The 17,724-nt window shown below is 37.4% G+C and overlaps 1 protein-coding gene across 4 annotated transcripts in view; it reads left to right on the forward strand.

The window, feature by feature from the left end:
• Positions 1 to 17,724, forward strand: part of FMNL3 (formin like 3) — an 82,240-nt gene that overhangs the window by 37,626 nt on the left and 26,890 nt on the right. For all 4 annotated transcript variants that reach the window (XM_051963079.1, XM_051963078.1, XM_051963077.1 and 1 more), the window contains exon 2: positions 16,415 to 16,498. In XM_051963079.1, coding sequence (XP_051819039.1) covers positions 16,415 to 16,498 — 84 coding nt within the window. The remainder of the gene's footprint in view (positions 1 to 16,414; positions 16,499 to 17,724) is intronic.

The following is a 17,724-nucleotide window of genomic DNA, read 5'->3' on the forward strand; positions in this document are numbered from 1 at the left end:
GAGCAAAATTACAAAACGCTTTCCACACAAATAAGATCAGATTTAAATAATTGGAAAAATATTAAGTGCTCTTGGGTAGGCCGAGCGAATATAATAAAGATGACAGTACTCCCTAAACTAATCTATTTATTTAGTGCTATATCAATCAGACTCTCAAGAAAATATTTTAATGATCTAGAAAAATAACAAAATTCATATGGAAGAACAAGGTCGAGAATCTCAAGGGAATTAATGAAAAAAAAAATCAAATGAAGGTGGCCTAGATGTACCTGATCTAAAACTATATTATAAAGTAGCAGTCACCAAAACTATTTGGTATTGGCTAAGAAATAAATTAGTTGATCAGTGGAATAGGTTAGGTTCACAAGACAAAATAGTCTGCTATAGCAATCTAGTGTTTGACAAACCCCAAAATCCTAACTTTTGGCATAAGAATTCATTATTTGACAAAAACTGCTGGGAAAATTGGAAATTAGTATGGCAGAAATTAGGCATGGACCCACACTTAACACCGTATACCAAGATAAAATCAAAATGGGTCCATGATTTAGGCATAAAGAACGAGATTATAAATAAATTAGAGGAACATAGGATAGTTTACTTCTCAGACCTGTGGAGGAGGAAGAAATGTGTGACCAAAGATGAACTAGAGATCATTACTGATCACAAAATAGAAAATTTTGAATATATCAAATTAAAAAGCCTTTGTACAAGCAAAACTAATGCAAACAAGATTAGAAGGGAAGCAACAAACTGGGAAAATATTTTCACAGTTAAAAATTCTGATAAAGGTCTCATTTCCAAAATATATAGAGAATTGACTCTTAATTTATAAGAAATCAAGCCATTCTCCAATTGATAAATGGTCAAAGGATATGAACAGACAATTTTCAAATGATGAAATTGAAACTATTTTCACTCATATAAAGTGTTCTGAATCATTATTGATCAGAGAAATGCAAATTAAGACAAACTCTGAGATACCACTACACACCTGTCAGATTGGCTAAGATGACAGGAAAAAATAATGATGAATGTTAGAGAGGATGCGGGAAAACTGGGACACTGATGCATTGTTGGTGGAGTTGTGAACGAATCCAACCATTCTGGAGAGCAATCTGGAATTATGCCCAAAAAGTTATCCAACTGTGCATACCCTTTGATCCAGCAGTGCTACTATTGGGCTTATACTCCAAAGAGATACTAAAGAAAGGAAAGGGACTTGTATGTGCCAAAATGTTTGTGGCAGCCCTATAGTGGCTAGAAACTGGAAAATGAATGGATGCCCATCAATTGGAGAATGGCTGGGTAAATTGTGGTATATGAATATTATGGAATATTATTGTTCTGTAAGAAATGACCAGCAGGATCAGTATATACTTCAACAACGATACTGTATGAGGATGTATTCTGATGGAAGTGGATTTCTTTGACAAAGAGAAGATCTAACTCTGTTTCAATTGATTAATGATGGACAGAAACAGCTACACCCAAAGAAAGAACACTGCAAAATGAATGTAAACTGGTTGCATTTTTGTTTTTCTTCCCGGGTTATTTTTACTTTCTGAATCCAATTCTTCCTGTGCAACAAGAGAACTGTTTGGTTCTGCACACATAAATTGTATCTAGGATATACTATAACATATTTAACATGTATAAGACTGCTTGCCATCTGGGGAAGGGAGTGGAGGGAGGGAGAAGAAAAGTCGGAACAGAAGTGAGTGTAAGGGATAATGTTATAAAAAAAATTACCCAGGCATGGGTTCTGTCAATAAAAAGTTATAATTATTTTTAAAAAAATGAAATAAATAAATAAAAAAGAACTCACTATTTGACAAGAATTGCTGGGCATACTGGGAAAATGGAAGAAACTAGGGATTTACTAACACTTAAACTTCTGTACCAAGATCAAAATGTATTCATGATTAGACATAAGGGGTGATACTGTAAGCAAATTAGGAGAATAAGGGAAAGTCTACCTCTCAAATCTGTGGAGAAGGAAGGGGTTTATCACCAGAGAAGAACTAGAAAATATTATAAAATGTGAAATGGATAATTTTGATTAATATAATATAATATTATATTATATTTGATAATATAAATTAAAAAGCTTTTGTACAAACAAAACCAATGCAGCTATGCTTGGGAGGGAAGCAGAAAACTGGAGCAAAATTTTTACATCACATTTCAAATAAAAACTTCATTTTAAAAATATATAGGGAATTGACTCAAATTTATAAGAATATAAGCCAATTTCCAATTGATAAAATGGTCAAAGGATATGAACAATTTTCAGAAGGAGAAATTAAAGCCATTTTTAGTTATATCAAAAAATGCTCTAAATCACTATTAATTAGAGAAATGCAAACTAAGAAAACTCTAAAGTACCACTTCACACCTCTTAGATTGGCTAAGATGACAAGAAAAGATTTGAATGTTGAAGAGGATGTGGGAAAACTGGGACACTAATACATTGTTGATGGAGTTGTGACTTGATCCATAATGTGATCCATTGTGGAGAGCAATTTGGAATTCCTAAAGGGCTATCTAATTATGTATATCCTTTGATCCAGCAGTGTCCCTACTGGGTCTATATCCCAAAGAGATCATTAAAAAAAGGTAAAAGGGCCCATAGGTGCAAAAATATTTGTAGCAGCCCCTTTTTGTAGTGGCAAGGAACTGGAAATTGAGTGGATACCCATCAGTTGGAGAATAGCTGAATACATTATGGCATATGAATGTTATGGAATATTATTGTTTTATAAGAAACAATCAGAAGAATGATTTCAGAGAGACCTGGAAAGACTTACATGAACTGATGCTAAGTGAAGTAAGCAGATCTAAAAGAACATTGTACATGGCAACAACAAGGTTATGTGATGATCGACTGTGATGGATATTTTCAACAATGAGATGATTGAGGTCAATTCCAATAGGCTTGGGATGGAGAGAACCATATACATCTAGAAAGAGGATTGTGGGGACTGAGTATAAATCACAACATAGTATTTTCACCTTTTTTTGTTTTCTTGCTTGCTTTTTTCTTTTTTTCCTTTTTTGATCTGATTTTTCTTATATAGCATGAAGATTGAGGAAATTTGATTAGGAGAATTACACATGTTTAACATTGCACATGTTATATTATTACTTGCCGTCTAGGGGAGGGGGAGAAGGGGAAGGAGGGAGAAAAACTTGGATCACAAGGTTTTGCAAGGATGGATGTTGAAAACTATCTTTGCATGTATTTTGAAAAATGTAAAGCTATTATTAAAAAAAACTCACTTTCATAATTGTTTTTTCTCTTACTACCATATTCAACTGGGGAATGCAGTTGGGTGGATAATCTACTGTTTTATATATGTATCTGGAGTGGGCAATGTGGATGAATCATCTGGTGGACCCAGGATGGAATAGAAGGAACAGAGGAGTATAAATTTCTCTTGTAAGATTGTGCAAAATTCCAGTGTTCTTACTGGCACAGTGTCTCTAGGTTTGCTTTACAGTTGCAAATTTCAGAATGCCTTCTGAAAAATCTGTCTGAAGTCTGAAGAAACAAAGTTGTAGAAGACCCAGAAATCAATGGAGAAAATTATGGTGAGTGCAAGTAACCTGCAGCAAGTATCATGATGACATGACCTGGGATCCCACTACAAGGCATACACTCTAAGGAGGTCAAAGACAGAAACAAGTTTCCAGTCTACCACAACATCAGTTTTTGTGAACTAGAAAGTAACTTATAGAATGTTTTAATAAGTCATGATATGCATGTGATGGAATGCTGATGATATAGTAAGAAATGAGAAATTTGAGGAATTCAGGGAAACTTGGGCAAATTTGTATGATCTGATATAAAGTGAAATAAACAGAACCAGAAGAATGTGCAATGCAATTAAAAAACTCACTAAAAGGAAGTCAGATTCTTAAATTGAAAGTCCAGTAAGTACTCAAGAAAAATGATGAAGAAATATGATTCTCCTCTTGATGAAGTAGGGAATTACATGAGCAGAATATTGCCTATGTTATCAGCTGTGGTCACTGTTTCAGATTTTTAAAAAATTGTCATTGATAGAGAGGGTACAGTTTTGCTATGTTGGAGTGAATGGGACCCATATCCAAAAATGACAGGTGTAAAATTAAAAGGCATAAATAAAACTTAAAAAAAAAAGTGCAGTGAGTAGGCAAGAGACTTTACATGAAACAAAAGAGACATGGATTTATGAAATGAACAAAGATTACATTTGAAGCTCAGAAAGAGAAGTATGCATTACTGGAAGGTTTTAAGAAAAGGAGTTGATCCTGGAAGTAGCATTTTAGAACAACTAGGCCTCACTAGATTGGCAGTGGAATTACAAATTTTTTTTATTTTTAGCCTTGGCATCTCCCAAAGACCATCTAATAAGATGTAGAGGAGTTGCTATCTGTGATTTTGGAGAAAGAACCAGTATGGATAAAATCACATATCAATACTGTATTAAATGAATGAAAAATTGAATAAATGAATGAATGAAAGAAAGGAATTGAACACCAGAATCGGTGCATCCTCTTAAGTGGAATGCACTTCTGTTATGAGCCAGAACTTGAAACAAGGTGCTAAGTAAATGGAATTGAGGAGAAAATCTTAAATCTAGTTTAGGACTTATTTAATCCTACAACAAATAATGGTTTCTTAGTGATATAATGATTGGCGTGTACTCAGTGTGGAACATATAAGAAAGAGCGGTCAGGGCCAGAAAGAACAAGCACACTAAAAGCTCTCTGAGACTGAGACAGATTCATTCCATCTTCCAATTTGTTGTGGCTGGAGGCTGAAGTACATACCGTTGGAATCTGGGAAATTCAGAGAAGGCAGGCCTCTTAGAACCAAGGAGAGAGATAGGCCTCCAGAAAAACTAGCCGAGCCCCAAGTGAAGGAGACAAAACTTTGAAGGAGAGAGTAAAGGATTTGGACTGTAACACCTGGCTGCATTTGGGGTGATTACTGAAGTGAAACTAAGGCTGCTTCCCCCAAGAAAACCCCAACAAGAGAAGATTACATTTAGAGAAGAATATTACACACTTCCTTGTTACGGTCCCCCATACAATGCTATTGCATCTCCTCAGTAAAGGAGAGAACAATGGCTGGCTAGGGATTCATAGGGAATGGCCAAATAAACTGGTATATCAATGTGATGGAAAACTACTATACTAGGGAAATGGCAGATCTGAAGCTATCCTTAGATATATGGGAAAACTTTAAAATGAAATGACATGGAATCTTGAGCATAGAGTCTAAAGAACTATATGCTCTTATTAAAAGGTAAATAAAGTCACCACTAAGAGGCAACAGCAGGTAATGTCTGACCATTTTTTCAGATTTAAAGCACATGACCTTTCCTTTTTCTTGACTATTTTGTAAACTACAAAATTGATGGATGATACTAATTTTTAGTATCGACATTAGACAGTTTTACTTAGTTGTTCTTGCCTCATTTATAGAGGTTTCCTTTGTAGTATCATGTTAAAACAGAATGAATCAATGCATTTTTTAAATATTATATTTTATTTTATTTTATAATAACTTTATATTGACAGAATCCATGCCAGGGTAATTTTTTTTACAACATTATCCCTTGCTTCTGTTCCAATTTTTCCCCTCCCTCCTTCCACCCCCTTCCCTAGATGGCAAGCAGTCCTATATATGTTAGATATGTTGCAGTATATCCTACATACAATATATGTTTGTAGAACCGAACAGTTCTCTTGTTGCACAGGGAGAATTGGATTCAGAAGGTATAAATAACCCGGGAAGAAAAACAAAAATGCAGATAGTTCACATTCATTTCCCAGTGTTCTTTCTTTTTTGGGTGTAGCTGCTTCTGTCCATCATTTATCAGTTGAAACTGAGTTAGGTCTCTTTGTCAAAGAAATCCACTTCCATCAGAATACATCCTCATACAATATTGTTGTCGAAGTGTATAATGATCTCTTGGTTCTGCTCATTTCACTTAGCATCAGTTCATGTAAGTCTCTCCAAGCCTCTCTGTATTCATCCTGCTAGTCATTTCTTACAGAACAATAATATTCCATAACATTCATATACCACAATTTACCCAGCCATTCTCCAGTTGATGGGCATCCATTCATTTTCCAGTTTCTAGCCACTACAAACAGGGCTACCACAAACATTTTGGCACATACAAGTCCCTTTCCCTTCTTTAGTATTTCTTTGGGATATAAGCCCAATAGAAACACTGCTGGATCAAAGGGTATGCACAGTTTGATGACTTTTTGGGCATAATTCCAGATTGCTCTCCAGAATGGTTGGATTCGTTCACAACTCCACCAACAATGCATCAGTGTCCCAGTTTTCCTGCATCCCCTCCAAACATTCATCATTATTTTTTCCTGTCATCTAGCCAATCTGACAGGTGTGTAGTGGTATCTCAGAGTTGTCTTAATTTGCATTTCTCTGATCAATAATGATTTGGAACACTCATATGAGTGGTGATAGTTTCAATTTCATCATCTGAAAATTGTCTGTTCATATCCTTTGACCACTTATCAATTGGAGAATGGCTTGATTTCTTATAAATTTGAGTCAGTTCTCTATATATTTTGGAAATGAGGCCTTTATCAGAACCTTTAACTGTGAAGATGTTTTCCCAGTTTGTTGCTTCCCTTCTAATCTTGTTTGCATTAGTTTTGTTTGTACAAAGGCTTTTTAATTTGATCTAATCAAAATTTTCTATTTTGTGATCAGTAATGGTCTCTAGTTCATCTTTGGTCACAAATTTCTTTCTCCTCCACAGGTCTGAGAGATAAACTATCCTATGTTCCTCTAATTTATTTATAATCTCGTTCTTTATGCTTAGGTCATGGACCCATTTTGATCTTATCTTGGTTCAATGCATTTTTTTAAAATAACATTTTATTTTTTCCAGTCATATAGAGTTTTCAACATTTTTTTTTTTTTTTTGCTGAGTCAGTTGGGATTAAATGACTTGCTTAGAGTCAGACAGCTAGGAAGTATTAAGTGTCTTAGGACAGATTTGAATTCAGATCTTCCTGACTTCAGGGCTGGTGCTCTATCCATTGCGTCACCTAGCTGCCCTAACATTCATTTTTTTAAAAGAAGATTTTGAGTTCCAAATTTTTCTTCCTCTTTCTTTTCTTTTTTTCTTCTGTCCCCAAGACAGCAAGCAATCTGATATAGATTATATGCAATCATGTTAAACATAGTTCCATGGATCAACACATTTTAAAATTTTTCTTGCCACAAAGACTTTGAGAATTTATTTCTCCTCAAATGATTTGTTTCCATTATGAATAACCAGAAGTGTGCTGGTTAACCACCAGTCTGAGGCATCACTGGGTTGAGAAGCCCGCAAGCAGACCACGTTCCTTCAGTGACTGGTCTGCTGAGTACTTTGGGAGTTTGAGAGAAGTAATGAACTTTTTCCATAACCGAGATTCTTGGTTGTTGAAGGCACAAACAGAGCTTGATACTGCTGACTGTTCTCAAAGTGTTTTGAGGAAAGATCAGTATCTCATGCAGATAATAAATCAGCATTTAAGACATCATTCATCTGAAGTTGGACTTGATGTTCAGAAAGTAGTTGAAAGTACTTTGTGAATATCAAGTGTTACACAAACAAGTGTTCTGTCTTGGTTTTTTGCTTTGTGTCTCATTTCCTCATGCTGTGTTCCTTTGTGTTGTCCAAAAGTGGCAGTTGGTTTGTTCTTGTCCCTATTTCTCTTCCTGCTTAGGGTTCCTGAACTGGGCAAAGGGAACTCAGCTTTATTTGAAGAATGCAGTAAAAATCACAGACCTATTGAATGTTAAGGCTGACACAGCATTGCAAGAATAAAGACTCTTAAGGCTCAAAATTGCCTATGGTTATTTGCCTTTGGTCCTACAAAACCCCATTTTTCTGGGAAAGTCTTGGGCCTTCTAGTCTAATACTTTTTCCTGTAAAGTTCATTTTGGTTTCCCTTCCCCTTCCCCCAGATTCTAATGTGAGATCCTGATAATGGAGCAATCATCCAAATGGATTCCCTTTTTTCCTTCCAGATTTCTTGATGACTTAAGCAATAACTTTTCGACGAGTCACAAATCCACTAGTGACCGTATTGATATAGGCTTCGATCCCACTGGTGGCAGCTGTTGTTCACATTTAGGACTCACATACTGAAGTCACATCATGAAGCCATGACCCAGGGTTGTGTCGTATCAATGTCAAGGAGTAGTCCATTTTTCCTAGTACCTTGATACCTTAGGTATTTTCCTGTAACTTTGGAAGTCCTGCTGACAGAGAAACTGTGACCTATACCTATCCTCTCCACAAAGTGTGGCTACTTCTTTAGAGACCTTTAGAGAATGTGAATGTACTGGGCATAGGGATGAGTTTTGTACCCATGGAATTGGTGGCAGCTCAGCATAGCCATAAGGAATGTCTTGAATGTTAGATCCTTTTGGAAACTGCTGCCAGCTACTTAATTCAATTTCCAAAGTTTTTTAGTCTGGGGAAAGCTGCTTGATGAGAGTCACAGTGCCCTGCTTCCATCCTCCTGCAGTAAAGCCAGGGGCTGGATCTACCTCTGGCCAAGTGTCATTAGCTGTTCCTGCTATTTCCTTTCTGCCACAGGATATAGTTTTCCCAAAGGCTTTTAGTAATTAACTCAGTCTCATTCCAGGACTATCTGTCTCAGATTGTCTTCTCTAAACTCAAGCTCCAGAAGTGCGGGTTGGGTTAGGGAGAAAAGGCAGAAAAAGTAGCTTTGGTGTGCTTTGTCGTCATGGTTGACCACAGCCAGGCTGCCTGGAGATCATGCAGTCAGTAAATTCAGTCCTCCCAACACTCCTACTATCAGCAGTCACTGCCAAATGGGCTGGAGAAAAATGTGGGTATTTGGGGAAAAAACATGCCCTTTATGTTTGGACATAAAATTTTGGCTGTCTACCTTTGATCAAACTGCTTAATCACACAGAATTGCATTTTATTTAGGAGTGAGGAGCTAAGCAGAAATAACTAGATAAACAGCAAAGGCAGTGAAACAGTGTGGGCTATGAGCCCTCTGGGAGGGCTGGGTGGAGGAGAACTCCTGCCCAGCACACAAGCCAGCTGGCTTGTGTTAAAGTCACTGGCTGAAAATAACCCTTATTGTCTGGGAGCTGCTACTGCATTAGGACTGGCTGTAGCCTTAGAGGGGAAGCAGGATAACATGAATTGAGCATCCTGCCGTCTCTAGGTTGGTTCAGGGAGAGACTTAACTCATTGAGAACAATGGCCAGATGGCCTTACTATAAGTAGAGACACGTTGAGGTAGTTGAGACTTTCCTACCTCATCCATTGAAATTCGGGCATGGATGCTGATGCTTGGGAATACCCTTTTGGTGGCTCCAGCCAGCCCATTGACCTGGGCTTTGTCTGGTTATACCAAGGATATGTGTCCAGTTCTGTTTGGTCACAGAAGATATGGCTGTTTTATATTGTAGTAGCATTTCACCAAGAGTTCAATAGCATTAATAAAAACATATGGTGCTCAGAACAAGGTACTGTTTCATCTCATGGGGAATTCTAGGCTTAATTCTCTTGGATAGAAGGCTGAAAGAGACTTCAGGGGGATTTTCTTATAGAGAGACTGCAGCAATACTGCTGGGAAATTTCAAAAAGACATGTATTTGGAGGGGTGGGGAAAGAGCTAAAGAAGTGGTTGCCTAGCACAATAGCATTTTCTACTCATCTTTTATCTTAAGATTGATCTCAAGATTCTGGATTTGGGGACAGAGCACCTGGCTTTTTGAATCCTGATTCTGCCACTTACTACCTTACATTTAACTTTGGTAAATCATTTCCCTTTTCTAGGGCCTAGTTCTTTCATCTCTAAAATAAAGAGGGTGGATTAGTCAACATCTGCTAAATATATATCATATGATCTACTCAAAATTAGCCCACTTCCTGGTCTTTTCTCAAAGCTTCCAAAACACTGGGAAAGTTTTTGAACATTTTCCTCCTTTCCTCCTTTTAAAAGCATTGCCATTTTTACCTTCATTCTTGGGATTACTATGATTGGTATAAATCAGAAGCCCTTAAAAAAACCAAATTTTTGTTTCTATTTTTTTGTTTGAATTTTTCTTGTTCTAGCTCAGGGGAGTGGATAGAATTAAAGCAGAGACTAAATCCTTGTAGAAACCTGTAGTCTTTTTTTTTTTTTTAAGAAAATTTATTTTTCTCAGTTACATATAAAAACTTTTTTTTTTTTGGTTATTCATTTGGTTACATTCATTTTTTAAATATTTCCTTATGAATCATATTGGGAGAGAAAAATAAAAACAAAAGGGTTTTCCCGTGAGAGAGAAAAAAAAAAAACAGAAGAAAAGGGGAAAAAATGAATATAGCATATATTGATTTACATTTAGTCTCCATAGTTCTTTCTCTGGAAATGGCTGGCATTTTCCATCCAAAATTTGGTATTTCCTTGGGTCACAGAACCATTGAGAAGAACAAAGTTGATTATCACACACAGTCTTACTTTGCTTTGTAAAATATTTTTCTGGTTTTGCTTATTTCATTTAGCATCAATTCATCATAAATCTTTCCAAGCCTTTTTGAAATCAGCTTACACATCCTTTTTTTTATAGAACTCTCTGCTATTTAGCAGCTTATGTTTGTTGTGCAGCATACTTGTTTCTGTGCTGAACTCATTACTTACTATGCCAATATGCAATATTATGTATGTATTGCTCTTGTGAATGTATATTTTGATATATAAGACATACATATGTGGACAGGTAGGTGACACAGTGGCTAGAGCCAACAAACCTTTTCTTCTTGAGTTCAAATTTGGCCTCCACATACAGCAGTGTGGCTCTGGGCAAGTCACTTAACCCTGTTTGGCTTAGTTTTCTCATTTGTAAAATGAGATGGAGAAGGAAATGGCAAACCATTTTGCCAAGAAAACCTCAAATGGGCTCTTGGAGAGTTGAATGTAATTGAAATGTAATTGGACAATACCAATGTACATACATATTCATATGTTTGTATGTTTATAATATACATGCTATGTTATAGATACCATATATGATTTAATTTGTGTATATATGCATATATACATATATGTATATATAAAGCTGTATTATAGTCATCTATCAATGTTATTAGCATGCATTTCAAGTGTATGTCATAATGAAGTATCTGTATAAATAGCTATATCATCTCTGTTGGAGGTTGTTCCTTCTTTCAATTTCGGGACCATTTGGCTATTTCTGGTCTAGTCTCCCAAGATGTAATGGATAACGCTTCTCTCTGATAAAAGTAAATTAAAAGCTTTTTGGTTACATCCAGCTAACAAAATCTAAATGGGTTGCTTTTTCCTTTTTTTTACGCTTTTTCATTCCTTATCAGGGTTTGACAGTTTAAAGATGTTTCCCTGATTTAGCATGCAGATGAATTTGAAATAGGGCAAAAGGTGAAACTAAGAAATAATTTGCTATTAAATATAGTTTGCTATTAAATCCATCTAAAAGCAATCCTAAACTAGAGTATTTACTGGCAATAGCCCCCTCCCCCCCACCCCACCCTTCTGCCCAGTTAATACTGCATCTGCATGCCACCAGGCCTAGTTGTTCATAATATATTCTACTTGGTCCCTGTGTTTCCATGGAATTTCTCTAATTACAGTGCTAACATTCCCTCCCTTTGACTTAAAGATATTCTTCCTTTCAAAGGGATACGCCCCACCTCACCACTAAACTGTGGACAGTATAATTTTCCAAAGCTTAGAATGCAACTTGCTTTTTTCCAAGGGTGTCAACATCTTGTATTCAACACATCCACATTCAGAATTGATTTCCCCCCAGACATTCTCCTTTCCAAAATTTCCCTATTACTATTAAGGTATCTGTTTTGTCCCAATCAGTTATCCATCTTTGAATCCTCAGTGTCATCCTTGATTCCTTATTCTGACTCATCCCAGAATTTTAATCTTTTGATTAAAGATTGTCATTTCCAGTTTCATAGCATTTTTCATGTATTCCCTTCTTTTTGCTTCCAGCAACTACCATTCTAATTCAAGTTCCTATCACTTCTTCTCTACTATTGTAATAACCTTCGGCTTGGTGTTTCCTCAAGTTTTCCCACTTCTCTCCATCCTTCACTTAGTTGCCAAAGTGATTTTCCTAAAGCTCAAGTCTGACTATGTCTCTCCCCAGCCCACCCCCCACTTCCACTTTGATTCGGGGTGAAATAGAAAATGTTCTGAAAAAGTCCTTATAACGACCCCTTCCTGTCTTTGCAGCCTTTTTATACTTTATTCCTTCCATACACAGTCTCAGTCTAAGATGATTTCCAGTTAATGCTGTTTATAGTTTGCACATTGCCTCCCCCATTAGACTGTGAGCACCTTGAGAGCTGGAACTACTTTTTACTACTCTTTGTATCACTTCCATTTGACCCAGTACCTGGCACATAGTAGGTAGCTAATAAATGTTACTGATTGACATCTCACACTTCCCCCTCCACTTATTTTCATAGGATTCTGCCTTACTCTTTTTTTTTTTTAATTATAGCTTTTTATTTACAAGTTATATGCATGGGTAACTTTACAACATTGACAGTTGCCAAACCTTTTGTTCCAATTTTTCCCCTCCTTCCCTCCATCCCCTCTCCTTGATGGCAGGTTGACCAATACATGTTAAGTATGTTAAAGCAGATATGTCCTAACAGTTATTTTGCTGTACAAAAAGAATCGGAGTTTGAAATAATGTACAATATATAGCCTGTGAAGGAAATATAAAATGCAGGCAGACAAATGTTAGAATCCTTATAAAGTGTTAAGTCATTAGAATTGATAGAGACAATAATTATCTAATTTAGCATGGTTCAGTATGATTGATCTGATCCTATAAGGAGATGTTATGGGCCAGAACTTGAAACAAGGTACTAAGTGGAATTGAGGAGACAATGGTTAAATCTAATTTAGCATTGATTTAATCCTACAAAAAATAATGGTTTCCCAGTTATATAATGATTGGCGTGTACTCAGTGAACAGCATATAAGCAAGAAGCCCTCAGGGCCAAAGAGCACTATGGGAGATACAGAAGCCCACTCTCGGAGGCGGAGACAGAGTCATTCCATAATTCTACCTTTGTGTCGGCTGGAGACATTCGGAGGTAGTGAGAGGCTGAAGCTCAAGACTGTGAAGGACACAATAAAGGACTGGAGTTTAACTCCTGGCTGCATTTGAAATGATTATTATTTAGAACTGAAACTAAGGCTGCCTCCAGAGAACCTCCCCAAGAAACCTACTCCCCGAGAGACTCATCATATATTATACAAAAGAAGTGAACACCACAGACAAAAATAGAGGGATTGGGAATTCTATGTAGTGATTCATAGTCATCTCCCAGAGTTCTTTCACTGGGTGTAGCTCTTTCAGTTCATTACTGCTCCATTGGAACTGATTTGGTTCATCTCATTGATGAAGAGAGCCACGTCCAACAGAATTGATCATCATATAGTATTGTTGTTGAAGTATAAAATGATCTCCTGGTCCTGCTCATTTCACTTAGCCTCAGTTCATGTAAGTCTCTCCAGGGCTTTCTGAAATCCTCCTGCTGGTCATTTCTTATAGAACAATAATATTCCATAATATACATATATTTATTCAGCCATTCTCCAATTGATGGGCATCCATTCAATTTCCAGTTTCTGGCCATTACAAACATTCGTGCACATACAGGGCTCTTTCCCTTCTTTTAGATTTCTTTGGGATATAAGCCCAGTAGAAACACTGCTGGATCAAAGGGTATGCACAGTTTGATAACTTTTTGAGCATAGTTCCAAATTGCTCTCCAGAATTCTGCCTTACTCTTTATCAATTTTTTAAAAATACATTTTTCCAATAAAAATTATTCAATCAGAGTTCCTTCTCTTCATGTCAAATGTGGCACTTGAATTAAGAAGAGTGGGAAAAGGCTTCTTGTACACGGTAAGATTTTAGCTGGGACATGAAGGAAGCCTGGGAAGCTACGAAGAAACAAAGAGGGAGAGTGTTTTAAGCACACGGGACAGACAGACAGCCTATGGAAATTAAAATGTGGAAGATAGAATTTTTGTATAAGGAGCAGCAAGAATTCACAGAGTTCTTGGATGGGTGGGTGGGGCATAAGGATGTTTGCTCTTCCTCTGCATTCAGGGCCATCTCCAGTTGGAGACCACCTACAGCTGGTCCCTCGATGGCTCTGGAGGGAAAAGTGAGGCAGGTGACCTTGCCTGGCCCTCCCTCCCTTCAGTCCAGCTTCTCTTCAAGAAGGAAGGACAAACCACAGCAATCCATACGTGTACACATACCACACACCCACACACACACCCAAGGTCTGTTCCTGGGTGTTACTTATGCCTAGAGTGTTCCTTCTTCCCTCTGCCTCTTGTTTTCTCTGACTTTCTTCACAGATCAGTTCATGTTCTACCTTCTACAGAAGCTTTCCCAACTTCTGACTGCTGGTGGTATACTATGGGTTATAATAGTAGAATTTCATGAGTTGTTTTGATACCTAACCATCACTTATAATACTGTTCCTGTGTTTTCTAATTTCAAATAGCTGGCCTACAGATAAAATTTTCACATCAGCAATTGTGAGTATGTTTTGTGTGTGTGTGTGTGTGTGTGTGTGCGCGCACGCGCGCGCATTTGAGGTAGTCTATGTTCAAGGCCCTTTTCTAGGCACTATGTGTTATACAAAGGTAAGAAGATAAGTAAGGACTCCTCATGGGAGTTCACAAGCTTTTGGAATTATCAGGTATACACAGTAAATACAGTACAAAACATTTGATATGTGTCATGAGGAGTACAGATGCTTGTTGGGAGCTCAGAGGAAGAGGTTACATTTTATTTGGAAGAAAGTCACATTTATAAAGGCAGTGCCATTTAAGATGAACCTTGAAGATAGAAGGAGGTGCATGATAAAGTTTTAGAGAGAAAGCATTAGACTTTTTCGGGCAAATGGCCAAAGAGAACATGTGACTATAACATAAGGTAGTTGCAGGGATGTAGTAGGGGAAGAAACTGGTTGTTGTTTGTCCTTTGTTCTCAAAATAAAGGACATCAGGGAGGTGATGGCATGACATGCAAGTGAATTGGATTTAAGGGCAGAAGGGCTGTGCAAGATCACCTCCCTCATTTTCTCTCCAAAGCCATCTGGGTTCAGTGGCCAGACAGATCAGGAAAATTGGAGATGGCGCTGGCTGTAAAATAGTTTGGAGGCTTATTTTAAGAGAGTTTGGAGGCTGACTGGGATAGGCACGGGGGAGCTGTTGAAGGTTTTTAAATATTAGGGTGACATAATTGGAGCTTTACTTTACAAAAGTTAATCCAGGATGTGATTGATAAGATGGGCAAGAACTAATTTAGATGCTGATTGGTAGTGGGAATGGTTGAAAAATTGAGGACTGCCTAAAAATAAATACATAGGGAAAATAAAGGCATAACCCTAAGGAGGTCACTGACAGGGAAAAAACCAAACATGTACAAGAATGTGGATAGCATTATTTGTGGTAACCATATGTGCCCAACAATTAGGGAAAAACTGACAAACTGTATTATATGATTGGATTAGTCTGTAAGATGAATAAAGGTGAGCTAAAAGAATAATGATGACCATAACATAGAAAAGACAGCAAAACTTTGGTCAAATAAAAGGGATAATGTTGGTGCCAGGTTCTAACTTTAAAGCACACATACATTCTTTTTGTTAACAATCATTATAGTAGTAATAGAGACCAAACCCATTATTTCATTGATATAGGAAATCACTACTTGAGGAAAATGGCAATTGGGAGTTTCTGGTTGGCTGAAGGAGAATAGAACTGTTAGGCCACCTTAAGGCACATAAGGTGTAGGAGGGATTCTAGTGCCATACAAGACTTCCAAGCAGAGGGTCTCTGGTCTAAAATCGAGGTGGCCCAAAGTGGGGGACAATCAATTAGTAAAGGGATGGTAGAGAGATTAGTTACAGAAGTCCTTAGTTCTAGTATGATCTCTGAAGTATGCAGGGCATAACCTGCCAAATGGCTTTTACTCCCTATTTCTCTCCCTTCCTCCTCCCCCAAGCCTACCAAGACCTGACTGAAAAGGGGGAACGTGGAAGTGGTGGTAATGGCCGTGCATCCTGTTTGTCCAAGACTTAGACTTGGAGAAGAGCTGTCAGGCTGCATTGATTTGGGCGAGAGGGGTTTCTCTCAATCAGTTTCTTGTACCAAGTGATAAAGGGTAGGTTCATGGCCCTTCTTGCACCATTCCAGTCCTCCAAAGTACACTGAGGCAAAGGCCCAAGAACAGAAAAGAGGTGGTGTTTTCCATTCAGTCATTATCTTCTAACAGTCATGAACTCATTTCATTTCATTTCTTTCTTTCTTTCTTTTTTCCTCCCCCCAGAGCTCCATGAATCTGCCTCCAGACAAGGCCCGCCTCTTACGACAGTATGACAATGAGAAAAAGTGGGATCTCATCTGTGATCAGGTACTGGGCTCAGCTGAAGAACAGGAAAGAGTGGGGTGGGGTGTCCCATACGCCAGCCAGGCAAGGTTTGTTGCTTCCTCCAATCCCTCTAGGAGTCCATTGCTGGTTCATCAGACATTACTTGACCCACCTTCTGGAGCTTATCATTCATGTTTCAGGTAGACACTTATGATGGGGATCTAATCAAATGCCAAATTTGCTTTTCTGTTTCCACAGCAATTTCTGTTTTTTTGTTGTTTTTAATTTCTCCAGAAAAGCAATGCCCTAGTAGGCAGTTTTATTGGCGGCAGGGACTATAGTCAGTTCTAGACAGATGGGACTTTTTCAGCTAAAATAACATAGCACTTAGGTCTATAACACAGGGAATTCCTGGATCAGAGCCAATTCCTGAATCTTTCTTTCCCAAGCTAGGGGAATAGTGTTAGTTTAATAACTAATTCTTTCTTTAAATTGACAGGACCTTCCAAATGATAATTTTGTCCTTTATTCTGCCTCCAGGCAGTATTATTCATGACCTGCAGTAGGTCTTATTAACCTCTCCAATATAGGGAATATTCTTTATTCCCTGTCAGTCTCTTGGTCTTAGCATCTTCTAGGTCCAGAAATTCTTTGTGACATCTAACACTCTTCTTTGGTTAAAAGTCCATTGCTTCTGCTCAGCTCTGAGAAAATATGGATATTTGATCATGATTCCTGTCATTCCTAAAGATGGCTGTTCTCCATTGTTATTTTCTCCAGTCCCAATAAGTTCAATTCTGTTACATGTTTCTGATAGGTTTTTTTTTTCCCCCCTAATGCTAATTATCTTCATTGTTCTTTCCCAGTTTTTCACATTTCATAGTGAAGGAATACAAATTTATCCAATGTTGTTAAGAATTTAAGTAGCACCAAATGGTGTGAGAAGATGATTTTGTAATTGCTTTCTAGGAGATATTATTTCTCCCTGGTCATTTGGGATTACTTTTCCACATATATGAGGAAGCATTGTGTTAACTTAGAATCAGGAGACGTGGTTCCAAATTCTGACTCTGGTATTTACTACCTGTAGGTGACTTGGAACAAATGATTTGTAAATGACTTATAAAAAGTGGGTAACCTACTGAACAGGGATGTGGTATGGAAAGTACTTTCTAAACTTGGAAGTTCTACATTAAGTAAGTTAGGATATCCTAACAGCTCACTTTATGTAGAACTTCAAAGTTTAGACGGATTGATCGATCATTCAA

This window comes from Antechinus flavipes, chromosome 5 (assembly GCF_016432865.1).
Source record: "Antechinus flavipes isolate AdamAnt ecotype Samford, QLD, Australia chromosome 5, AdamAnt_v2, whole genome shotgun sequence".
Classification (NCBI taxonomy): domain Eukaryota; kingdom Metazoa; phylum Chordata; class Mammalia; order Dasyuromorphia; family Dasyuridae; genus Antechinus; species Antechinus flavipes.